Source organism: Hippoglossus stenolepis, chromosome 7 (genome assembly GCF_022539355.2).
Source record: "Hippoglossus stenolepis isolate QCI-W04-F060 chromosome 7, HSTE1.2, whole genome shotgun sequence".
In the NCBI taxonomy this organism is placed as follows: domain Eukaryota; kingdom Metazoa; phylum Chordata; class Actinopteri; order Pleuronectiformes; family Pleuronectidae; genus Hippoglossus; species Hippoglossus stenolepis.
This window is the reverse complement of record NC_061489.1, coordinates 26,086,254-26,111,528: the sequence shown is the minus strand read 5'-3', so window position 1 is coordinate 26,111,528 and position 25,275 is coordinate 26,086,254. Positions and strand designations below refer to the sequence as shown.

The window sequence follows — 25,275 nt, the reverse complement described above, 5'->3', positions numbered from 1 at the left end:
CTTGTCCAGATCTACCTTGAAAACATCTAATCTGTTGAACTAACCAGTTACGTTTCAGAAACAGACTGTAAATTATTTTGTCAGTGTATAGATACTGTATGAATGTGTGTAAAACCCTTTGAGTAGCCAATAAGACTGTTAAAGCACCATATGAAGACTAATGTAAATTTAAAGAAACCATCTGTAAGTTTATTTAACCTGGAGGAAGCAGGTTTAATGATCCTGTACAAGCTGGAGATTAAAATGCTTCAGCTTCACTATTAGGATCCATCGTGTCGTCCATCTTTATTTAGTCTATAGTCTAATCCAGCTTTCGGCCTCGTCATAATAAAACACTTAAGAGTAGAAACAGGCTCAAACACAGAAAAGGCTTCGGAATCAAAACAGAGCAACGGTTTTAAAACAGTAAATCACTTTTAATTTAGTTCTCTCATCGGCAGGTGAGCTCATTTTTAAACATGATGACAAATGAAGTGCATCGGTAGAAGAAGCTTAACAGGATTTGATACATGATTTGATACATGCTCCATTCAGACGCATCCATGAATCCACGTATTACAAGCCAACATTACTCAAATAAAACCACGACAGTTCAGCTCTTGACCTGATAGAATAAAAAGATAAGACAGATCCATCGCTAGATACAACGGTGGCAGCAATACACAGGATTGCCCAAGCAGTAAAGTACACGTTCCTTTAAGAAACAGGGAGAGAGAACGCGAAAAAAACCAAACATCTGGGTTTTTTAATCCCCAATTCAAGTAGTATTTACCCTTTTTTTCATGTGTTTTGCATGTTTTTGATTTGTTTCGTAATAAATTCAAGTTCAGCATGAAAAAACAAAAAACATGACAAGTCCAGATAATACATGTGGTGATGGAGAGGAGGGAGAGACTGGGCGAGCGGATGAGTGACGTTCTGGATTCCTCGGAGGGCAACGAAAAGCAGCAGGTGAGAAAGAAGAGTCTGAGGAGGAGGAGGAGGAAGAGGAGGAGGAGGAGGAGGAGGAGGCAGCCCTGTTGTGGCCGGCAGCTGAAGTCAGCAGGAGGCGGCTTGACACGACAGTGAAAGCTCTCGACCAAACCTGTGTCAGTTACCAACAGAAATCCCTTCGAAACCGTCGTTTACTGTCGCGTTTCGGAGGAAGAACGAGCGGGAGACAAGTCGAATGAGGGCGACGAATGGGAATCGACCCAAACTGACTTAAAATGAACAAATCCTACAACTTCTGCTCCTAGCTCCAAAGCAACGAAGGGTTTTTGATTAATTTGGGTTTTGTCCAATTCATTCCTGCTGCAGTAAAAAATAAAATAATAGTAATCAGTGACCACTCAAGTTAATGAATCCAAACAGAAATCTAACTCAGGTTTGGAGCCCGGGCGTCTCACTGACGCTGGGCGGGGTAGCGGCCATCGCTGGGCCCAGAGCCGCGTCCGGAGCCGAAGCTGGGTTTCTGTGCCATGCCTCCTCGGGTGGGGGGGCCTCGGGGGCCTCCTCCACCTCCTATCCTCTCTCGGGGGCCACCGGGACCTCCAGGCCCGCGGGGCCTCACGTCCCTCCGGTCGCCCTCCCTGGCTGAACGGGTCTTCTTCTCCTCCACGTTCAGGCGGACGTCGCCTCTGAACTTGATGGGCTGGGGAGACGAGAATGAGAATTTATTAAACTTGTCTTATTATTCTAGTAAATCTAAAATGGATCCATCTGTTAAAAGTGAAAACAAAATCAGCCCCTCAAAGTGTAAACTGAGCAAACCCAACATGCAAGTGCCATGAAAGACCACCAGAGGGGCGTAGTGAACACTAATCTGAGAGGTGGGGACTCAAACACAAAATGGTCTCTGAGCAAATATCTGTTTCTGCATCAGATCAACTAAACTCATCATCCAGAGAAATCTTCTTACCCTGTTGCTGAGGATCTTCTGAACAGGTTCAGAGTCGTCAAACACCACGAAGCCAAAGTTCGGCAACTTTCCTCCGCTGTTGATCCTCAGCTCCAGGACTGTCCCGTATTCTGTGGAAGAGACGGACACACGCTTTTTAGTTTTTCATTTGGGTTATTTAACTAAAATAATTAATAAATGAACCATAATGAAGGTTACAACAAGAGTTTTCAAATCCGACTCACGTTCAAAGAACTCCTTGAGTTCGCTCTTGTCCACGTCGTGAGGGACGTTTCCCACAAACAGCTGGTGGGCGTCCGGGTACCTGACCACCCTGCGACCCTCCGTCTCGCCCTGCTCACCTTCTCGCACTGAAACAAAGAAATGAATGAGTCAATACGAGAACACAGGATAACTTCATGGTTAATGTATTTTCTGCTGGTGGACACTTTATAAAAAGTACAGGAAAACACTTATTCTGTAAAAAGGGTTGAGAAACGAGAAGGTGGGATTGAACCAGTCTGGTCTGGAGCTGTGGATTTCTTTGTCTGTGCAGGTTTCACGTGCATGTGTGTGTGTGTGTGTATACCTGGTCTGGGTCCTCTGTGCACCGGCGGAGGACCTCCAGGCCTCTGTTCCCTCGGCCTCTGGTCTCTCTGTGGTCTCTGTGTTGCTGTCTGAGTCTCTGACTTCACTTCTGCTCGGGGCTGAAACAGTCAAATCACTTTCGTCAGGACAGAAAGAAGGAAAAGCATTTCTGCCCTGCTGAGATTTATCAGGCGACTTTGGACCAATGAGGAAAGAACATCGGGTTTCATCTTAAGTAAATGAAGTTTCCAAAGACAAGTCACGTGATCTGCTTTCACCTTTACTCAGTGCAACAAAGGACATGAATGTGACAAAGTGAGACGTCCACTGACGCGGCTGCTTCGAACGGTCACATTTTCTTCATGTAATTCTGATTGTTGATCTGTCGGAGCACGAACTAGTATTTTTAGAGTGGAGCACTGCGTCTGACCCAATAACATAATCCAAGGGGGGTTTATGGCTATAAATAAAATAAAAGACGGTGGGATCAGTAAGCAGCATGTGTCCGAACATGAACCACAGAAAACCTAATGAGGACTTTCCTCTGCATGGATCAATACGTCAGAGAAAACTTCCCCCACAGGAAAAGTGTTTCCAATATGATTGAGAAAGATTGAGAAATAACCATTTACACCAATATGGTGCTTAATATATAACACTTCTATACCCTTGCCTTAGTTTACTAACTTACATTTTTAATAACACCAGTAATATGCACAATGACAAACTGGAACTGACTCATGTCGAGCATCACCGTCTCCTCTATATCATGAAAGCAGGTTTTGAAAGAGGACGTTGAACGTACCGGTGCTGCGGGGGTGGCTTTGATAACATGTGGGGAGATGACTGGGACGGCCCCACTGGGAGGGAGGTTCTTACTGGTGACGGACGCCCAAGAGAACGGCTGCAGAAGAGACAGAAGTAAGGACACACGAGAGAATTAGGGCTGATAGAAGCTTTAGGATGAATTTAGAGGTTTCCCCCTTTTAAACCGGTTCATCTGAGGTGTCATTGGGATTGAGACCTACCCTGTTTTCTTCTGGGGCAGCAGGGGCGGGTTCGGCGGGCATGGTGACGGGTTCTGTAGTCGGTGGGGCGGCGGCGGGGCTACTGTCTGTCTGGTCTTCAATCTTGAGTGCGTCTGTCTGTGTCTCCAGCGACGTCTCCGACTTCAGCTCCACGACTGCAGCCTCGGCCTCCTTCTCCACCTCCGGCTCGGGCTCGGGACTCGCTGCCGCCACTTCCTCGTCGTCGCCAGGAACCGCCGGCTCCGAACTACAAGGGACAAGCACAAGAGTTAAACAGCGAAGGAGGCCGATGTACGGTTACAACGCTGGCTTGTGTTGTGCGGCTAAAATAAGCCAGAGTAATAAAACGTGTCACAAGATCGGTTGCATAAATTATGGTCAGATAAAAACATTGTGTCTGAATTCATTCATATTTCGTGCAGCTTTAAGTGCTGAGCGATAAAACTGTCAAACAAGTTCAAAAGTAGCACATTTCCTTTTACGTTAAAGTAAAACCGTTCCCTCGGCGAACACTTAACGCCTCATCTGATGAACTAAAAGTGATTTGCACAATGTTCCTTCAGATGAACCAATATCAGGTGTTTAAAATCACTTAATACAACAAACGACCTTGGAACAAACCCAGAAAGTCTTCTAGCTGCAGTGTTTCTCACACACTCAAGTACTAAGTTTGTCTCACTTGAGGGGAAAATAAAGATGCTTCACTTAAGGGCACCCGGGAGGAGACGTGTGACCGTGAATAGAAAATGTGGCCGTTGGTGATGTACAAGTCTCTTTTTTTAAGCAAAGTAGACACTGTAAAGAAAAGTCAAAAAGCTTTGGGAGAGAGAGAGGCCTGTGGTTCGTACCAGGCGGTCTGGTCGTAGAAGGGAGTCGACTCCTCGGCAGCGACGTCGGGGGATGGGACCCTCTCCTCGATCTCCTCCACCTCATCCTCAGACTCTGAAACACAAACATTTAAGACCCATGAAACATCTCAATTAACTCACGGACATGTTCCAGATATTTTACTAGGGGGCTGGCTCAGGCCCCTCCAGAACATTCCAGGAAAAATCTCCAGGCTTCACGTCTGAAAACAGCTTATAAAGATATAAACTGAATAGAATCGCAGTCATTTCTATTTTTCTAAATATGGAGCAATAGTGGAATATTTGTCTCATGTGGTTTAATCTTGGGACTTCAATTTCTTGTGTTTAATCTTTTTCTCTGTGCGACTACAATCGAATATTCACAAATCAAACATTATCACGGTCTGTGAATCCCTCAGCAGCTTCCACACGGCGGATCAAAGAGAAATGATCAAAGCGCTGATACGAGCTCAACAGAGAATGAATGAGAAACTCGTGTCTGTAACATCATTTATCTTTGGACAAATAATACAGAGATCAGACGGATCGTATCTACAGGGGAGATGAAAAGGAAGCCAGAAGAAATGAATTAAACCGAGTGATGGATGAACAGTTTCATTCACATCAGGGAGGAATGTTATCTCACCTTCTGGAGGCTCAGAGTCAGAGTCGCCGAACACCTCGTCTTGGTAACGGAACACGTCGTTGTGGACGTAGAATTTGTTTGGAACGGTGCCCTGGAGGAAAAAAAAAACGTATTTTAGATTTTACAGTGTCAGAAAAAACACACGAGCATCAAATCTGATCCAGGAAGTGTTTGGTTTCGCGGAAGAACCCAACGAACCTCAGGCGCCAGCACAAAGGTCTGCATGAACTTCCTCATGGGCTGCATGTTGTTGGACAGCTCGCCCATCACCTGCACCACCACGCCTTCGTTCAGGGTGGCGTGCGCGTCCACGTGCCGGATCTTTGTGTGACAATCCCGGAAGCTCAGAGCCATGACCCTCTTGTGGATCTCCTGAAACAGAAGAGGGGAGGAGGTTGAGTAACATTAAAATAAAGTTTTCATGCTTAACACACACTTCCTGGAATCGTTTACTGACGACTATGGAGCGAGCTGGGATCCCCCCCCACTCACATGCTTTTTAAAACTGAATACTAGGTCAGATTAAGAATGTCTTACATTTATGTAATTATGTTATAAAAGGGTATTTTGCCCATTAAGTTAATCTTGTATTGTGCGTCTCCCTGTGTCGCCATTTTACAGGAAGCAAACAGAGAGATCTGTGACTCGTTGCTTTTCTTTGTGTTACTGACATGGTTTGAGGTATTATCACGAACTTATCGTTCATTATACATCACTAACATATGATGTATCACACGCCTGCTGCCCACATCTGTTTGTTCAGAAATGTTTGCATGGAGGCGTTTCCTTCTGCGGATGAATCATATAATTTAATTCAAGACGAACGAGACATTTACAGTCGGGTGTTGCACCTGAGCTGCAGAGACTGAACGAGGTTTAAAGAAAACTACTTTGAAACATATTTAGAAGTAGCACAAAATGCAGAATGTAGAAACAAAGGCACACGTCACATAAAGACAAATGTTCTCAATTGTCCAAGAACTTCATTAGGAGCATCTTTAGGTTTCTTATGGCAAAGAGAATAAAAGTGAGACGATCTGAAACGTCCTTTATGGACCAAACAGCTTCAGGAAACTACTGATTTCAGCCCAGTGGTTTTGTCCCCTCTGCTCTGTGTTCGTACGTGGGAGGGAAGTGCGGCGCTTCTCTATGGAAACAACATTTTTAAAAAGCTGTTATCTGCTGGATGAAGCCCACTTACAGATTGTCCATAAACAGCCTCGGCTGGTTTGCCGTTGCCGTCCAGGCCGCCGTGCACGTAGGAGGAGTTCTTTCCATAAAACCTGAGCGGAGAGACAAAGGGTTCATTTGTTTAACGGACACACGGGAACAGACGTGTGCTCACATTTGCACATTTATGGAATGCGACATTTAAATCCCAGCAGCAGAGTCACAGTCTAACAGCCGGGGGGGGGGGGTTACCTGTGCAGGTAGTCAGGGGCCTGGTTCAGGAGTGTGTAGTACTGTCGGACAAACTCTCGCCCGACCAGCTGGGCACTTGGCTTCTCCATCACCATTTCTTTGGTCAACTGGAAATGTCTGAAAACAACAAGAGGATGGACAAGGATTAGAAAACTAAATCAACCAAATCTTTTATATCATTTAACATTAAAATTTGTAGCTTTCAGCTTCTCAAACAGGAGGATCTGTCACTTTACTGTTGAAGCAGCATTAGTAACATCTGAGGTTGCATTACTGGTTTAACCAGAGTAACTGTAGAGATTACGTTAGTTTCTTGCTAAGAGGAGTCAGCATTTTCTGTTCTGACATTTTGAAAACCAAAAGATTCACTATTACAAAGCAAAACCACGTAAAACTGACAATAGTCATCATTTCCAGCCCTTATCCTCAAAAAGACCCAAAAAGGAAGTGTCCAACATCATCTAATTCATACAACAGGAACAATACTTGGAACTTGCATTAGGGGAAACACTATTGGATTATGGGCTTCTGGGACAACAGCTGGGGTAGCCATGGAGCTGGACAACAGTGTGCGTCCGGATATCACAAATGCATAATTTTAATGGAAAGGTTCATTTCTGAGAATTTTAAATCCTGTGACAATGAATCATCGTCCGTCATTAGACGTCTCACAGGAGAGAAGTCGGATCCAGTTCCACTTGTAGTTTGATGCGTCAAAAAACAACTTCCGATTTCAATATGCAACAGAAACACATTCTGGATCATTTTGAAATCCAAGCTGCAAATCCTAGACGAGCGTTTCCTGTCCCATCGGGATTTGAGAGTAGATAAAATCAGGATCATTCCATTATCGCCCTTCTCCTTTTCCAGCCAAGCAGTTAAGATATATTCTAATATTTTACCATATTTCTTATCAAGGAGGATATATGACGAAAAGTACTGACCAGTGGGTTTTTGTATAGTTTGTAAAATCAAGTTCTCACGCACCTACTGAATTATGCAAGACGTCTAATTCAGCTGCTGGAGAATGTTTCCATGTTTTCAAATGGGAGCCGAGATAACAAACCAGGAAGAACGGTCAACGCTGCTCCGACAGATCCACATTCTTCACCATCTCACCTACAGTTTGCGTCAGGTGAGATCCTGTGGTTGTGTTGGCATCGTGTGCAAGTCGCCCCCCCCTTTATTAAAATGCGGCACACCAGCTTCAGCCTGTCAGACTTAATGAATCCTGCGTTTTTAACAGGTTTCAAGTCTGTGCGAGTTCACTTGCATTCTGTGCTGACACGAATTCAAACTGATGCGCGTCTGGAAGGTGGGAAAAACAACGTGTCCGTGTTAAAAGGGTAATGTCTGATATTTAATATGTTTGTTACGATCCAGAGTTATACAGTTCTCTTTGTAGAACTTGGTTTACTTATTTCTTGGTTACATGTAGAGTTTCCTCACCCAGGCTGAGGGTTGCAGGAAGTTGTACCATGTGCAGGTGGTTAAGCTATTTGAGGCAAACTGATTTGTGAATGAACGACACCAATAAAACGTTACTCTACAGTTACAGGAGTAAACAGTGGATTTGATGGGGACTACATGTGTCCTCTAGTGAGCCCGGCCCACAGCAGAGCTGGGAAAGTGGCACAGTCTCAAAATGAAGCCCGGCGGCCATATTGGAAGTCTTCTCCCAGTTTTCTTTATACAACTTGGTTTACTTATTACTAAGTTATATGTACGTCTTCCTCACCCAGGTTGAGGGTTAAGTGCAGAGGAAGTTGTACTTGTGCAGGTTGTTAAGCGCCAAGGGGAAAACTGATTTGTGAATACGAGTTATACAAATAAAATTTGATTTGATGCTAGTTAATCAAAGTTTCTTTATTAGAACCCGAAGCTAAATGTGTAACCGGATTTAACAGTGGATTTCATGGTGAATGGATTCGGCCTCTTGAGAGTGTTTCCTGCAGCAGAGCTGGGAAAGTGGTTCAGTCTCAAAATGAAGCTCAGGGGCCATGTTGGTCTTCTACAGAGTTTCTGCAGCACAGGGTCGAGTCTCTCAGGAGATAAAGACCTGTCTGTGTTCTTCTGGGACAAGACCACAACACAGTCTAGATTAGAAGAGTCAGCAGTGGTCTCAAGTTCAGGTTTTTAGTTTTAAAAAGCAGCTGAAACATGCAAATCACTGGTGTGGTCAATCTGCAGCAACCAGTTCAAGGGACTGGCTGCCACACCTGCAGATTCATGTTCACACACAGACACACAACCAGCCCAACGTGTGCTGGGTCCCCCCCAGTGCTCCCAGTACCCGGGGAGCAAGGTCTTTGAATGGGTGCAGGTTTATTTGGAGAATAGCGGCTTATAAGGCCATGCTGCCCGGCGTGGAGGTGCACACATGGCACCCGGACAAAGGACACGGTGTGCCCGCAGTGACGGGGCCATCCACGCTGTCCCCCGGCCTACACACGCCCGTCACCCGGCCACAGCGACCCCGGAGGTCGGTGTGATTTCTGGGTTAAGATTCTAGCTACAACCCGGGTTCAGGGCTCCGTGTCCGGTTCAGTGAGGCGCTGAAACCCACAACAGCTGGCCGGGCACAGGCCCTCGCAGCCGGGCAGACCCGGTTAGAGGAGCAGCCCCAGCACGTGTCCCGGCCGGCCACACTCCTACCCGACCCCGGAGAGCTAATTAGCCCCGTAGCTAAGTTTGAATGCAGGTAAAACCAGAAAGTAGACACGGACACGTGTTGATGGGGGGGGGGATAAGGAGAAATGGAGGCGAACAGGGCGGAGAAGGAGGACGAGAAGGAGGAGAAGAGGAGAAGAGAGGGAGTCACGACTGAATGAGCCACAAGTCGGCTGCACACGAGCGGTGGCTATTTCCTGGAAGCCCCACGTGAAATAAGGCGGTAATGGCGGCGTTTGCATCGACATTAATTCTCAGGGACGAACGCGACTTCACCGACTGGTTATGAAATCACATTTACACCGAACGTGTTTATTAAATCATATCAGAAACGTGCAAAAACTGCGACGCTGCTAAAGGTGGCTAGCATCGCCACACCGGGGTATAGACGGGCCCCACGGAGAGCGACCCACTTAATCAAACGGAAGCGACGGGAGAAACGTAATGAAACTTTTCCGTTGCAACGCGGCGGCGGTGAAAGCGGGACGTGAACTTACCGATGAGTCGATGATCAAAAAATAAAAAGTGTTGGATTCAGAAACGCGTGATTTCACCGATCTGCTCCGAAGCTTCTCCACAACGTGCTGCTCGGTTACCGGTTTCAGCCCCGCGACGCACCGCGGCCGCCCGCCCCTTACCGGGCTCGCAGCCAATCAGACCCGAGCGCCGCGGACCGTCCGCCAATGGCGCGAGGGCCCCGATTACACAACCAATCCCGATGACCCGTGTCCCGACCTGGAGTTGTGAGGAGAACCAATCACGTCACAGTAATGGTGGGAGTGTGCTTGTTTCGCTGCCTGGCTTCTGCCGGTGGATTTCTGCCGAGCAGCGGGCGGTGCGCCGGAGTCTCTTCCCCGCGTGGGGGCGACACAAGCGTGTTTAGAGTCTGAAGGGATTTAACTAAACTAAAGGAGGAGTTAGTTAGTTAGTTTAGTTTAGTTTAGTTTAGTTTAGTTTGGTTTAGTTTAAAACAATTTAAAAGACAATAAACTTACACATTCCATTAACGATACAACAACAGGAAGAAGAGAAACTTAAATGAACCTCTCATGTAAAGATGGCCGCCTCTTTTTAGATTTCCTTACCTTTCACAAACCAAAACAAATTCCAGTAATCAACAGCTTTCATCTTAACGGGTGTCACTGGTGTGACCTGTGACCTTTGACCTTTGACCTTTGATCTTTGCTGCAGACAAACTGATCCAAACTCAACGTTCACTCACCGACTTGAGTTTTCAAAAGCATCTCATGTATTAAAGTGGATGAAGTTCGCTCAGTTGTTGAGAAACAGTTGGAAGCTCAACTGGAAACTGAGCAAAGTGCGTAAGTGAGGAAACTGTCAAAGGCCCGAGACCCAGATTTACTCACGTTAAATAAATAAGATAATCCCAGATTGACCGTGTGAGATGGAGAGAGAGGAGAGATGCTCTGATTGTATGACCTGAGCAGTTTGTTTGAATAAATAGTCTATATTTAGATGAGTTGTTATAAAGTTGTGTTTGATTAGTTTACTTCATTTACTTCTGCAAGTCAAGTAAATAACACAAGTCTGTCAAAATATCAACGGTTTTCATTATCAGTACATCTGACACTTTTGTCTTTCATAATAAATAGATTTTTAAAAACTTCTTAAATGACCCAAATCTGTGAAATATGCCCAGAGTCTGAGAACAGAAAAACTAAAGTTCATATTTGACCCGTTTCTTTGTGGTGTAGTGAAAACGAGCCGGTGCCCAGTACGAGAACTTCTATTGAAGGAACTTTCTTTAAACACAGTCTCCCTCCCTCGTCTGTCTCGCAGAGTCAGACTGAAGGAAACAGGAAACAGGAGTTTTTTCTCCTGCTGTGGCTGAGAGGAGGGACCCTGGGCTTTGTGCACGAGGCTCGGCTGTTGTTCCACGTTCTCCACACTGGAGTCTGGATGAGCGGGTGTGGATGGTAACAGGGTGCTCCGACTCTCCTGCCTCCCCAGGGAACCAGCTCGGTGCTCGGTCACACCCGGAACTCACGGAACAGTCACAGGCAGGAACTTAAACCCCGAGGCTGCAGATACCGTTCAACACAAACAATTCAATTATACGTGTCAGTTTTATTGTTTTAACTGTTGAGTATGTGCAACATTTAGGATTTTCTCAAACTTTTTCTTTTGGAACATCTTCATTGGACATTTTTTTGTGTTTGTTTGACAGAATTTTCGGTCTCTATGACTCAATTCAAACACATTTGTGCACTTTGCTAAAGTTTATATATTCTGAGCAGCCTTCACTTTGCACTGTGCATGTATAAAGTCTGTTTCCACATTGAATAACATGATCGTAGTTTATTTTTACTACTTCACACCCATATTTAGACTCTTTTTATGAAGTTGTAGGTTTGTAGTGGTAGTACACACACAGCTGTATTTTATAAGTGTACATGTACATTATGTTCCCTTCAGAACTCACCAGGACCTGGACGACTTCATGTACACACAGCTGTTCTCACTCAGCTCCTCAGTACACCACGTTCTCAAGTCTGCTGTATAAACTATACAATACGTCCACAACGATGGACGACGCGTCTCCACTTGAAATGAAGCCAAAGTCTCCCAGGCACGGGCGACACCATCTTGTGCTGGTGACATCACAGTCTGTGCAGTCTCAGCTGTCAATCATGACGTCTCACCCCTGTTTTTATATCATCAAATAACATAAAATGACAGGAACCATCTTTGAGAAAGATTTATTTGACGTTTGCTTGGATTTTTTGGGGGGTTTGTCTCGAGATTAAAGACCTATACCTCAGCCAGCCACCAGGGGGCGATCCAGATGTTTTGGCTTCACTTTTAAGGAGCTGTCATGTCGTCCATCTTTTTAGTATAATAAAGCAGTCACCTAACTGAGACATCATTTATTTGACAGCATCTCAAAAGGAAGATGTGCTGCCTATAGAAGAAAGCTTTTAAAAAATCAATTGTGTATTTATAAGACAAATTCTAAGTGTTGAATTTAGCTGAAACGCAGAGAAATGTTTTTATTGTCAGGTTTCGAAATAGACTCACAAGGGAAAGTTGTAACTACTACTTAACTATAAGTGACTCTTGAGGATGAGACTCGTCACAGAAATCTGTCACTACATTGTCATATGTTCAAATCCTCCTCGTAAACAAACGGCCTTCGTATGAGTCGCGATCTGATCCCTGGTCACCTCATCTCAGGCAGACGAGAAAGAAACGCAGATATTGATGCATGCAGAGATTTCCAGATCTTTCTTTTCATAGTCTTTTATTCATGGAAGAGTTTTGGTCGTGCTCTCAGTAGAAACATGTTATTATTAGTGAGAAAAACACTCAACCTGCGAGATTTTCCCCTCAGTGACACGTCCAAAACAACATATCGTCTTTATTGCTTCAAAATATCAGTACACGCGTGTCCTGGACCGGGACACGGACTCTGTTTGGAAAATAACAACGAACAAGCAGTAGTCAAAGGTTCAAAGACCAAAATACACAAAATAAGGAGTCCACCACCAACAGAGTGCAAAAACTAAACCGTGGTTTTGTAGAAAGCAAGCAGAGGGAGCATTTATTTAGAAACTTTATTTTGGACTTTACAGTTTTTGTCTCCTCAATAAAAACGTTTCAAATTGTTCTCCGTTTAAAGCCCTGAACAAATCATAGCGTCTAAAATAATATTGTCCACAACATACATTTACACCAGAGGTCTTTAGTTTACTTTACTGGGAGTTTTGTTCAACCAACAGGAGAATTCAAAGTTAGTACAGACTGTGCACGTTTCTCTTTTGTAATCTTTTTAGTGGTATAGGTAGGAAAAGTCATTATTCAAACAAAACAAAAATAAAAAATAATTTGCAATTAGCACCGTTACTGTGATTTTTAACTTAGGGATCAGCACCTTGTCCCGTTAGTAGCGACTAGGTGTTGTCAGACTGCTGCTGCTGCTCGGAGGAGCTTAGATGACCAGGTCTTTGTCCACGTCCTCTGCAAAGACAAAGATTCACAACATCCGTCAGTCAAACATCTGGACAGAGCATCACTCAGAGTGTAAGAGATTTATAATTATCGTTTATCTAGATAATTATCAGTATCAAGTCATATGAATTTGAGTTTGCACGGTTGACACTTACGCTCCTTGACTCCGAAGCAGGCGGCCCACTCCTCCAGGGCGATGTATTTGTCACTGTCGGCGTCGCACTCCTCGAAGAAGCGGGTGGTGCAGTGCTCCATGGGAATGAGGGGGGCACGCAGGGGGGACAGCTCTGTGTGGGTCAGGTATCTGCAGGGAGACGCACAAAGACACACAAAGACACGCACGTCACGACGCTGTCAGGAAACTGAAATCGACAAAGGCTGCGAGCGTTTTGAAACAATGGCTCGTACCCGTCGACGGGGTGCTGGTCCAGCTGTCCGAACTGCCAGTGCACGGGGAAGATGTACATGTTGTAGTTCTTCTCGAAGTCGTGGGCGAGCAGGTCCAGAGAGTGTTCGCCGGCCTGCAGCCGCTTCTCGTTCTCGTAGATCTTCTTCACCTGAAACATTTTCAACAGAGCATCGTCAGAAACACGCAGATACGTTCAATGTGCTCGTCAGACTTTCTGTTGTGTTTTCAATTGAATAAATAACAAAATTTGACATGTTTTTCATGAATAAACATCGATGAACTGTGTGTATTTTTTAGTTTTTGAGGTATAAACATTTTCTTTTGCTCCTCTCTGGTGCCACTGAGCTTTATATGATGAGCAAGAAGAAAGAGGTCTTTTCTTTATGTCTTGTTAGAGCCTGATGTTTTCCAGATGTTCTTCTTAATGATCCACAGAAGCTAAATCTGCTCTGGCGGCTGTGGAGTCGTCGTATAAACAGAAGTTAAGTGTATAAACATTTCCTCCGACTGAATGAGTTTAATCCTCAAACCGTTTGGATTCATCTTTATTCTTTATGAGCATCTTCAAGTTAAAAGAAAACCAGATCAAATAAAACATTGTGTCCCTGCGGCACCAGAGAAGAACTTTAAACTATAATATCTTTAACTATTTGTCACATTTAAACTTGAATTCTCTCACAAAGAAGAATAGTTGTCAGGTTAACGCTCGATGAAATGATCAACGAGTGACGTGTGTCTCACCCTGAGCTTCTGCTTCTCGGTCAGCAGGTTGTTGTCCTCATCGCGCTCATACAGAGTCACCAGAACGTTCTTCAGCCAGTCCCTCATGCGCAGGGGGAACTCGTTCAGCTCGCTGTCCAGGCAGGTGTCGATGTCTGCAGGGAGAAAACACACTTTAATACTTGATGATTCACACACACTGGTTATTAAAGTCAAACAGGAGTCGTGAGCAGCAGCAGCTATTTTAAACCAACACATTATCTTTCTTTGTGACGTGTGGTTGATAATTTAGTGCAAATACAGAATGAAAAGTGACTGAATGAAGCATCAAGTCCAAACCTGCAGAGGGAATTTAATGAGGCTCATTATTGTTGCACCAGAGTTACATGAACTGGAATAAATAAAGTTATGTTGGGAAAATCGTCCTTTAGGAAATATTCTTAAATAAAAACTATTTAAAGTTTACTGTTTTGTTTGTGAGATTATTTACCTTGATTTAATTAACCAATATCTGAAGCTTTATTTCTATTTATTAAGAAACAAACAGATCCACAGTCACAACCTGCGTCCTGTGAGATCTCATAGAACCTTGATCTCCATCTGAACCCTCAGGCCCCGACTCCTCTCCTCACACTGAGTCAGTTTGAACAGTGGAAGAAATGCAGCCTGCGTGTCGGGACGGATCCTGGGAGCCGCCCATCAATCACAGCAACGCAAACAGTCGACACGCCGACAGAGAACATTCAGAGAACGTTCAGAGAACATTCAGAGAACACTGAGCTGTGCTCGTCCTCTGAGTCTGAGTCTCTTTAGGCTCAGAGCTGAAGGTTTTTCTGTGCGAGCTCACGTTTGCAGGGTCCGATGTAGTCCAGGTGCAGCTTGTGGCCCTTCTTGGTTCCCTCCAGGGCGCACTTGGTGGCGAAGAAGTGGCAGGAGGTGTCGTAGGTCTTGTTGTCGGTGCCGCAAACCTGAAGAAGGAGAAGAAGAAGAAGAAGTAGGGATCAAATTTACTGTTTAAGTTTCCAGTGGCTACTTCATAATAAAAGCCAAATTACGTTTAGCCAGTTAAATACTTTTAATGTGAAGCTGCAGCAACTTAATATCACCACAGACATCAGGTTTTCATAAGAGGAGATTTAACAAAAGGTTTAGTTCTTAACAGCTTGTTGTTGGTTTTTACTCACGTGCTCGAACTCTCCCTCGGCAGCGGTGCAGGCGGTGGGGTCCTGGCACACACACAGGGGGGTGTTGTCCTCGTCCACCTCACACACCTTTCCCTTCTTGCAGTGGTGGGTCAGGCAGGGATCTGCAGAGACACAGGCGGAGTTACAGGCTGCTTCTGCATGAAGATCCCCTTGACCTTTGACCTCCCAAATCTAATCAGTTGATCTTTGAGTGTTTTTGCCAAATTTGAAGAAATCCCATTAAGGCGTTCTTTAGATTTCATGGACAAATATCCACTGACAGCTGCAGTTACTTTTCAAAAATAATATCACGGGTATCATCTTTCTTCATCATCCATCCTTCCATTTTGCATTATGCATTTTGCATTTTGCATTTTGCATTTTGAGCATTACATCATTTCATTCGCTCCACTTTGCAGATTTTATTTCCAGATGTGCTGACGTGCAGGATGCATTATTAATGTCTAAATTCTTGGTAATTACAGTAAGAGAAATGTTCTCTTTTTTTACTTTTACTTGAATTACGATGGCTTCTAATAAAGAATGTTTTTATTGTAATACGAGGATTATTCAGCAGAGTAAAGAAGCTGATGTCAACAAAACGTCTCATCTGGCTCGTTTTCTTTCTGCAGCTGGTACAGTTTGTACAGTTTGTACAGTTTGTACAGTTTGTACAATTTGTACAATTTGTACAATTTGTACATTTTGTACATTTTGTACAGTTGGACTGTTTCCTGTTGGTCGATCCTCGTGAAGCAGAACATGTAATTACAGACGTCTCCTCTCCGAATCAGCCACTCTGTTATTACGGCTCTTTGACTTTGTGTTGAGTCTGAGGCTCGGTGAAAGTCGACAGAGCTTCACAAGCCGAACACCAGAGGACCGAGGAGCCGAGTCCGTGAAATCTAACGCTGTCACAAAGTGTACGAAGGGAAGTCGATGTGTGAAGCAACACACGCGACACATTTCCTCTCTGGAGTCACTGAAACTTTAGTGTTCAGCTCTGCGTTTGAGTTGATATATGATATGTGTGTTTATATTTAAGTTTGAATCTGTTTTACTGTTACTTCACTACACTGGAAAGAAAACTGACATTTGCACCTTTACAGTTCTTTCCACAACTTTTTGTTCTTTCATCCCCGAGCAACAAAGGCTAAAAACTCTAAATCTGACAATAATGAATCAAATTTAATTGAAGAGAGATTTGACCCATTTGGAGACAAAGTTACGTTTCCAACGAGGTGAACTTTGAGATTGTAGGTCTGTCATGTGGTGAAATATTCAGGGAGTTTGATGTAAATCAGTTCATCCTCATCCTGAAGTGATGAAAACTTGTGTGCGTTTGTGAACTTACTGTCGAAAACTTCTTCCTCAATGATCTCGATGGCCTCGTCGAACTCTCCCACATCGACCTGCACTGGGTTGACTCCCACCTCGGGCTCCTGCAGACAACCAGAGGTCAGAGGTCAGACTGTGAGCACAATCACACTCCAGGAGAGAAAACTCACATCTGCATTTTACACTTTTTGCAGATCTGAGTCTATTTCTGCTCGATGTCCACTCAGACCAAACCGCCTAAACGTTCCCTCAGGCTTTTTCCTGAAGAAAAAAAAAACGAATGTGAGCGTCACCACTAAAGAAGGTTCCTCCCTGAATAACAAGCAGCTGGATCCACATGTGGTGAGGCCACGAAAGACGTAATGGCTTCCTAGCGGTTTCAGCGAGCGGCTAAAATTAACAGCTGTGGGATCTCTGGTCCCGCTGGACCTCTGGAGCAGGAAACGATAAAAACATTCACATGGAGACCGACTCCAATAGTTTGTGTACGATGAGGAACTCTGTGACCAGAGAAAACTAATATTTATGCTTTGTTATGTTTCTTCATATAAGGAAAAGATTTGGTGGAAAGATTTAGACGAAGGCCTCAGAGGTATCACATGAATTTGGGAGGAATTTAGTGACCAAACCAAACTCTTATTAGAATTCTTTCAAAGTTTCCTGCTGAATATTGGAGATAAACTCTGGTTGTTAATAACTTCTGAGTCTTTTTATCTGAACTACAGCTCAGCTTCACTCTTCAACTTGCTGCAGCTGATCGTACCAGAGAGGGAACGAGTTTGGAACAACGGCTTAACGTCCTTGAGCGTTTCCAGAAGCGTCTGTTTGCAGAATCTGATTCTGAAATAACTTTGCCCAAGTAGAAGTTTTTCTGTTTGGTTTCAGAGGCGCTCAGCTGTGGGTGTTCACACGAGAACTGGCCACCACCGTCACGTGGACAGAAACCACCGGCCTCCCAAACCCCAGAGCTCCATCACAGATCGGATCAGCTCTGCGAGCAGCTGCGTGGCTCAGGAAACACGACGCGGCGGCCAAATCCAACTCAGATGAGACCAGAACTATGTGGGTCGAGTTTCCTGAGACAATCAGAGACAATCTGAAAACTACCGCGAGTAAACGTTGCCTTCTTTTTCATTTCCAAAGAAATTCATCTAAAGTTGATAAATATCCATCTGATGCTTTTGTTTCTCGACTGGTTGGAATTAAGTCGGTGAGTTAAACGTCCTTGTTACTGCTAAAAATTATGTATTGTATTTTTCTGGGTTTTTAATAATGAGAGGATGAACATGTTAGACTGACCTCGACAACTGGCTCATCAATCACTGGCACAGCATCATCAATATCCTGCACACACACACACAGACACACACAGACACGTTAAACAGTCTTGCACATGAACACACACTTGATGGTGTTGAAATAAAAACACTTGAATGAAGGAGGTCAGAAGCAGGTGATCTGACACATGCACCCACTCAACAGCTGGAGAAACACACACACACACACACACACACACACACACACACACACACATATGCATGCCCAGCTCTGAATCTACACACTCTCACACACACACAGTCACAGTTTACACTCAGGGGAACAAGTGGATTCAGAAAAACAAACGTGGTGAATTTAATTTGTTGTTCTTTGGTTTTAGCAGCTTTTTAAAGACTTTTCATAAAAAACACGAGGTCAACATCTGGACTCACCTCATAAACTGGCTCCTCGGTCACTGGCACCTCCTCAGTCTAACACACACACACAAACACACGTTAAACTCACATTAAGGACATGAACACATGACACACTGTTCAGAGACACACACAAACACACACGGAAGCTCCAAATCTGCACACACAACCACAGTGTGCACTCAAGGGAGCAATTGGTCTTAGGAAATTAAACATTTCATCCTCACAGACTCACAATCTGAACACACACACACACACACACACACACACACAGGAACTTCACATGGATAGGAAAACACAATTGTCATGCACGCACACACACAAAAGCACACATGGTAACCCGCACCGCCACACGTGAACTGATGATCACACGGCAGCGGAGAAAGGACAAGAGCGACTCAGGAAATCACACAAAGAGAGGAACAAGCTCATAAAGACAGACACACACACACACACACACACACACACACACACACACACACACACACACACACACACACACACACACACACAGTATGACTCACAGGAGCAGCCATGGCGTGGCCAGCCAGGCACAGGAAGAAGACGATCCACATCCTCATCTTCAAAGTCTGTGGACACAAACACAAAATGTTTTTTTTTTATTATTATTATTATTTTCACAGGTTGATTTTTCAGGAACATTAACATGTGAAGTGTCTCAGCTCAACTCGTCCTTTAGAAAACAACATGGAGAATCAATTATATCAACTATATTAACAATACAACTGTTTTCAGGTGGAGGAGACGAGACGTTATTCACACAATCTGTGACAATTCAGATATTCAAACTGATACGGAGCCAAAACACTCGTGTTGACATTTTTTGTTAATTGCTGAATTTTTCCTTTAGCGCCACTGTGAGGTTGACATGTTGTGGAGACATTCCTGTTTCTCTCAGGATGAATTATAGAAACTTTGCTGATCCCTTAACTTCCTCGTTGTTTCCCAGATTTAACTTTGCTCCAGAACTTTGGTTTATGTTTATGCACAGTTTCAGCCTCAGCAGTGTTTTGTGCCTATTTTGAGCTGATTAACCATCTTGGGGAAATTCCTGCGAACTGTTGCAGCTCTGAGACGAGTTCCTTATCGTTCTGTCTCCATCTGAGCGTCCGAGCACTCGATCTGAAACTGTCTTCCTTCGTCTCGTCTCTTGTGAAGGACTAAACAAGGGCTCCTCTGTGTGGTGGAGGACGTTGCTTGGTCTTCCTCCCTCTCTTTTGAACATGCTATCTCCCTCTCCACCTCTGTGATGTCAGCGGTTTCACTCAGACATTCGAAAACCATCTCGGCATCAAAGATCCCACAGTGCACAGTTCCACAGGCGAGTTGAAGAGTCTGTGGAGGCTCCACCTGTTTCCTTGTTTGCATCTGTTGTGACTGGATATGAAAAAGAGCAGGAATTCAACTTGATACAAGCGTCTGTATCTCGTGTTTTTGTTGAGGAACTCTCCTCGAGGGCCCGACACAGATTGCACGATGTCCTGAACGCTGCAGGAGATCAGCGGGGGATAGTCTGATTTGAAAAACAGAGCTGTGCATACTCTGAATTCCTGCCCCCTCGGATTAGAGGCCAGCGGGTTCAAACCCACAATAAACGAGCAAAATGAAACAAACCGATCTTGTCAAGCGACGTCAAACATTGAACATGTCTGTCAACAAGTGCTGCAGCTATCCAATCAGACGCAGAGGAACTGGAGAAGAATTCCTTGTCTCTCGAAAACCTCACCTCGAGGGAAACTAAGCTTGACATTTCACTCGGGTGGTTGCCCGGCGTCTCGACACGAAGCGTCTGAAAAGGACGACGTGTTTGGACACATGCAGTGAAAAGGGTGAAGTCTGCGTGAGATGTTTGACAAACCCTCAAGCAACAAAAGCAGCATTTCTGTCAATCTGTGCAAAACGTGTTTACTGGTCGACTCTAAGAAGATTTTCTCTGAGCGGATTAACACTGTTTGAACTTTGGCGTCGTTCTCTTGCAGGCGATGCCGCGTTTTCTCCTCGGAGCACGTTAGTACAAGATCTCACATCAAAATAAAAAACTGTCCTTGCTTCAAACGTGGTGCTCTTATTATCTTTTATTGTGTCTAACATTTGCAACAGATTAGACAAAACTTCTCAAGAACAAAACAAGATGAAGTTTTATTTTTGTTACAAACAATCTGGTGATTATACAGAAATAAATGTGCTAACATGTGTTATTTTGTAATAAGTGTGAATTCAGCAGAGACTTTTATTTTGAAGGTTCCCGGTTCTGGCGTTATACTTTCTGATTTGCATTTAAATTTCTTTGGATATTTGTAGTATTAATTTGGCTTTGCTGTGTTTACTTTCAAAGTTTCTGCTGTGTGTGTGATGCTAAGTTACTTTAAACAGTGTAAAGTGAACGACTGATATTTTTACATTTTGGAGATTTACAGACTCAATGAAATCAAGAAAATTAAACGATTAGTAGATGAGTTTTCTCAACCGTCTCGTTGTTTTCAGACATGAACTCCAGAAAAGTCCAGAAAACGGGTCTGGACATGTTACGGAGTTTGTCTTTCACTTATAAAGAAGCAGGAAAAGTTCCAGAAGATGTCCAGAGCAACAGACTCGGATATTTGTTCTCACATACAGCTCCAACGAGGAGATTTCAGGAATACGTCCGCACTTCAGAGCAGCTAACGATGCATCATATCTCAGATCTGCACGGCTGCTCCTGTAGATGCAGGTGTTGTCACCATAATAAAAACTAGATAGAAGAAGCGGAGATGTTCCTTTACTGCTTCTATGCGAGAAGTATTAAATCTGGAGAAGAACTCAACAGCCTGAAGAATGTCTTTGCATTGTTGTGTTCTTCCTGTCGAAGGGAACGAAAGCTCCTTCAGTGCATGACGCAGAATGAAGGCAGCACCTCTACAATGGCGGCCACTGTTTACGAAGGTCCGAGGGAGTCATCAGAGGACTTGGACGTGGAAAAATACAGACGTGTCCAAATAATCCAGCGCACAAGGAAACGTCTCTGTACCTTCTGAAAGAGCTGAGCAGGGGGAGGTTCTGTTGACGGGAAACTTCGTAGAAAGAAAACTCTGACACGTGTGAGAAGTGCGTCTGACTGAGGGTGAGAAACTGAACCCCGGTGTCCTCTCCAGGAAGCACGGGGTCAGTATTTGATTTGGAGGGACGCGGTGTTCTCATCGCTCGTCCACTGTTACATATTCGTGCTCGGTCATAGAGGCTCGGACTGACGTAACAGCTGGAGAAGGTGTTTTATTTGGAAAGCTGCTCTCAAAATCAAACAGCAGCGGCTAAAAGGGAAACTTCAGGCTCATAAAGGGGCCTTTTTCCCCTCAGATGTGTTTAATTTGGGAGGTTAGTAAGGTAAGCAAGTGTAAACTCGCTACGGCGGAAAACAACCTGGACTGGAACTTTCTGCGCAGACAGACGCCGCCCTCACTTTCTGTCAAATGTCCGTCTTTTTCTGTCTCGCTCTGCGTCTGTGTCTTTTTCCAGCCGGGGGAACAGATTTAGAGGGATTCTTTCTGCCTCTCCTCGGTGACATAACAGGCGGGTTTGGAAGCCTGGAAAAACAACCTGCAGCCATCTGTCTGCCAGCAAACAGGACGGACAAACAACACTGCACAGGAGGCAAATACTCCGAGAAGCTCCTGAACAGTGATTTCCTCTGTGAGCTCCGAGCTCCGGAAGGAGACTGAAGCTTACGAAATTAAATCTGCAAAGGTCAGTCGATGATTTTATCGATTTTTTATCATCACAACACCAAAATATCTGCTGGTTGCAGATTGAAGCATTTCTTTATCGTCCTTTGGTTTCAAACTGTTGGTCGAACAAAACAAGACATTTGAAGATAACACAAACCCAGCTGTAGTATCCTCATCACTACCATCTGACATCTGACATCAGACGCCATATGCTTTTTGTTTTCTTTATTATGTTTTCATTAGTGTTTGTTTGTTTGTTTATTGTTTGTTTGTTTATTTTGTGTAGAGGTGGGTCATGACCCGAGAGAGAACCTGTTAAATTTTGTCTCAAAAGTGTAAACGTACTCTTTTCAACTTGTGTTCAAGAGTTTTCCGACACGAATACATCCCTGTGGTAAAATAATATTTGGTTTTCCATTAAATACGTCAAATAACACCAGTTTTATTCTTTATCCCCCCCCCCCTTTTCAGTCACAGCTGCTTCCTCCTTATCCTCCACTGGCAACAAGACACCTGACAAATCCTGTTTTCCTCCAGAGAGGGGACCCCAGGACAAAGAGTGGTTTTCAGAGACCACCAGTCACCCCTGTCACTCAGAGACAAAGAGCACAAACAAGAGGAGCAGGGAGGAGGAGGAGAATATTCAGGATCAACGGAACCTGAGTCACATGAAACTCTCCAAGTTCTAAACTTTGAGGTTTGAGGTTTGTGTTATAGTATTAGTGTCTCTTCAAAATAAGAGCCTGAGGCAGGTCAGCTGCTGCAGAAAATGAAGATTTATCTTTGTTTGCACTTTGTGTTTATCTTTAGTTTTATTACACCGTTGTCGACCGTTATCACCAAAAGGTCTCGAATCTCTTGTCGACTCTTCCTTCCTTTCTTCTTACTTCTCTCTCTCTCTCTCTCTCTCTCTCTCTCTCTCTCTCTGCAGACACTAATCTGCAGGTGTGTCTGTTCCACGTCGAACCCAAAGAACAACGTGATCCTTCCTTCCTGTCGGTGGATTAAAACCTTTTCTAGACTTTGCCAAGCTGGCCTGATATTTCCCAGCATCCTCAGCTCCGAGACCACAACCCCCCCCCTCCTCCACCTCCCTTATTATCCCGTCTCCTCCCTTTTGGTTCAGAGCTGCCACCTCAACAATCAAACGTGCAGAGACACTGTGGCTCTTGAACTCGCTCACACTGCTGCCAACGCAAACTGTTTCCAACAGGTGAGAAGAAAATCTCAGGAAAAGACGAATGAAGATTCTACAAGTTTTCAAAAAATCCAGAATATCTAAAACTATTTGAATAAATCAGTGTTTGTAAAGTTAAAGATGCCTCCAGACATGTTTTTTATGATATATTAGATTTTAACTTAGCAAACAAAGCTGGATGAGCGAGTTAGAATATCTTATTTATGCATCTTCTCCTTCTCTCTTATTTAAAATATATCAGTATCTGTGAAAATGCTAAAGGTCAGAAGAGTCAGAACAGTTTTCACTGATGAGTCAAACTTTGTGGGTGTGTGATTCCTCCTCACATCTGGGTGGAGGATCTGTTCCTTTGCAGCAGATACACGTGAAAGCAGCCTTCTCGTGCACATACTACAAATTTAGCACTTTACGTCTAATTGCTGATTTTCTTTTTTGTTTAGAAACGACCTAAACACATTTAACTCCCACCCCCTCTCATGGGAGATAACTACACGTGTCCTTTCCACAAGCGTGGGCTTTAATCTTCTGTTCTAACAGCCTCCAACCTCCTGGTTTGAGTCTCTCCAGCAGATGTTGAACTATTAGAGCGTTAGCGAAACCCCCGACTGATCACGTGATGCTGGACGACGAGACCTGACCCATTCGAGACGTCGAGACGGAACCATAACAACACAGAAACTCTGCAAGACTTTCAGCCTGTTTCTCTTTGCAGACTCTTCACAGAGGGCCTTTGAACAGCTGGTAACTGATCGCCATGGCAACCCGCATTCCGTTACATGGGAGTAATCAGAGAGTGGGAGTCTGGGGAGAGGATGAAGGGAGGGAGGGAGAGAGAGAGAGAGAGAGAGAGAGAGAGAGAGAGAGAGAGAGAGAGAGAGAGAGAGAGAGATATTTGTGGTGGAGAAACGCTCTCATTACTCTATCGGGCTTTGTTGGAATCCACCTCTTTCCTCTCGTCTTTCTTTCTTCTGTTACTTTATTCTCGCTGAGTTTCCACCGAACAAAGAGGCATCGAACTGAACTGTGACATTATTCCATAAAACACATAATCCAGCATAAAGAAAAGCTGTTTAAATGTATAATCACTGTTCGTGTCGACGCCTCCCTCCTCCTCTGCCAACCCTTAATAACCAGCCCCCTCAACCTCCACCTCCACCCCTCGCCCTCCTCCTCCCCTCCTCCGTCTCCCCCTGTTGCCGATGTGGCACACAATACCTCCACAGAGAATGAGTCCTCACAACCGGAGCCTGTTTACCTGCAGGCGGTGGTTTTCCTCGCAGCTGTTTGTGCAGTAATAACAGAGATCGTTCAGATCCGAGGCCTCAGGAGCTGCGTTTCAAACCCAGGGGGCGATGTGGAGGGTGTTGGTTTAAAAGGAAAGTTTAGAGACGGAGGTAAACACGGTGGGAAAATGGAGAAATTGCCCCAGACTCAGCTGCCTGTGGATAATCTGCTGCAGGTGATCAAGAGAATGAAGTTTGAGGCCGAAACTTGTGAATTAATTTCCGTTCAACTTTGAGGAGAAAAGATTTGGTTCAGAAAAACTTTGAGCAGAAAGATTTTGTTTGATTTAGTGCAGCTGACAAAGAAATTTAAGTTAAGGGAAGAATTCTGCATCTAAAAGTTTCCCCTCAAACAAGAAGCAGGATAATCACAAAACCAGATTGTGCTCTGGCCAACTCCTCATTGTTCCCCCTCACATCCTTCTGCAAAACTGAATCTCACAGTCAAACTAAGGAAAAGATTAAATCTCTTCTTGCAGATCTTTTATTTCTCCAGGTCTAAACTGACCCAGAGTCCCGTGAGGAAGGAGAAACCAGAGTCAGGAGATTCGGATCCGAGTGAGACCTCTTACCTTGTCTTAGCGGAGCAGGGGCACCAGGAGAGAAGTCGGCTGAGTGCTGGATGATCTGAGTCCCTCACCACTTCACACAGAAGACGTTTCCAGTGGGACGCCTCCCTC

The 25,275-nt window shown here is 44.4% G+C and overlaps 2 protein-coding genes and 1 long non-coding RNA gene across 4 annotated transcripts; 1 reads left to right on the top strand and 2 right to left on the bottom strand.

Annotated features, from left to right (window-relative positions):
* Nucleotides 1-395: 395 nt before the first annotated feature.
* g3bp1 (GTPase activating protein (SH3 domain) binding protein 1) lies at nucleotides 396-9,736 on the bottom strand. Its single transcript, XM_035160801.1, has 12 exons — nucleotides 9,579-9,736; nucleotides 6,412-6,528; nucleotides 6,191-6,272; nucleotides 5,188-5,361; nucleotides 4,990-5,080; nucleotides 4,344-4,437; nucleotides 3,496-3,742; nucleotides 3,273-3,371; nucleotides 2,469-2,586; nucleotides 2,125-2,250; nucleotides 1,901-2,010; nucleotides 396-1,633 (listed from the first exon to the last, which is right to left on the bottom strand). The coding sequence occupies exons 2-12, from the start codon at nucleotides 6,504-6,506 to the stop codon at nucleotides 1,385-1,387; spliced, it is 1,485 nt and encodes a 494-aa protein (XP_035016692.1). The 5' UTR covers nucleotides 6,507-6,528; nucleotides 9,579-9,736; the 3' UTR covers nucleotides 396-1,384.
* Nucleotides 9,737-12,642: 2,906 nt separating this feature from the next.
* sparc (secreted protein, acidic, cysteine-rich (osteonectin)) lies at nucleotides 12,643-25,275 on the bottom strand. 2 transcript variants are annotated; one of them, XM_047340639.1, is made up of 11 exons: nucleotides 25,168-25,275; nucleotides 18,917-18,982; nucleotides 18,411-18,449; nucleotides 18,001-18,045; nucleotides 16,718-16,805; nucleotides 15,364-15,485; nucleotides 15,027-15,147; nucleotides 14,201-14,334; nucleotides 13,459-13,607; nucleotides 13,206-13,354; nucleotides 12,643-13,059 (listed from the first exon to the last, which is right to left on the bottom strand). In XM_047340639.1, exons 2-11 carry the CDS (start codon nucleotides 18,971-18,973, stop codon nucleotides 13,031-13,033), a joined length of 933 nt encoding a protein of 310 aa, XP_047196595.1. In that variant the 5' UTR covers nucleotides 18,974-18,982; nucleotides 25,168-25,275; the 3' UTR covers nucleotides 12,643-13,030. The 2 variants fall into 2 exon arrangements, with proteins under 2 accessions (XP_047196595.1, XP_035016693.2); XM_035160802.2 differs by lacking the exon at nucleotides 25,168-25,275 and adding an exon at nucleotides 21,421-21,444.
* LOC118111945 lies at nucleotides 21,456-23,552 on the top strand. The gene is made up of 3 exons (XR_004697161.2): nucleotides 21,456-22,133; nucleotides 22,586-22,818; nucleotides 23,046-23,552. It is a non-coding gene; the product is annotated as an uncharacterized LOC118111945 (long non-coding RNA).

Excerpts from the sequence above, each read along its gene's own strand:
- g3bp1 (XM_035160801.1), bottom strand. The coding sequence starts at position 6,506 with ATGGTGATGGAGAAGCCAAGTGCCCAGCTGGTCGGGCGAGAGTTTGTC. Across the intron at positions 5,362-6,190 it reads AGGCTGTTTATGGACAATCT|GAGATCCACAAGAGGGTCAT; the intron begins GTAAGTGGGCTT and ends CTTCTGTTTCAG. Across the intron at positions 2,251-2,468 it reads GCACAGAGGACCCAGACCAG|TGCGAGAAGGTGAGCAGGGC; the intron begins GTATACACACAC and ends TCTTTGTTTCAG.
- sparc (XM_047340639.1), bottom strand. The coding sequence starts at position 18,973 with ATGAGGATGTGGATCGTCTTCTTCCTGTGCCTGGCTGGCCACGCCATG. Across the intron at positions 14,335-15,026 it reads CTACATCGGACCCTGCAAAC|ACATCGACACCTGCCTGGAC; the intron begins GTGAGCTCGCAC and ends TTCTCCCTGCAG. Across the intron at positions 13,060-13,205 it reads CTGCTTCGGAGTCAAGGAGC|AGGACGTGGACAAAGACCTG; the intron begins GTAAGTGTCAAC and ends TTGTCTTTGCAG.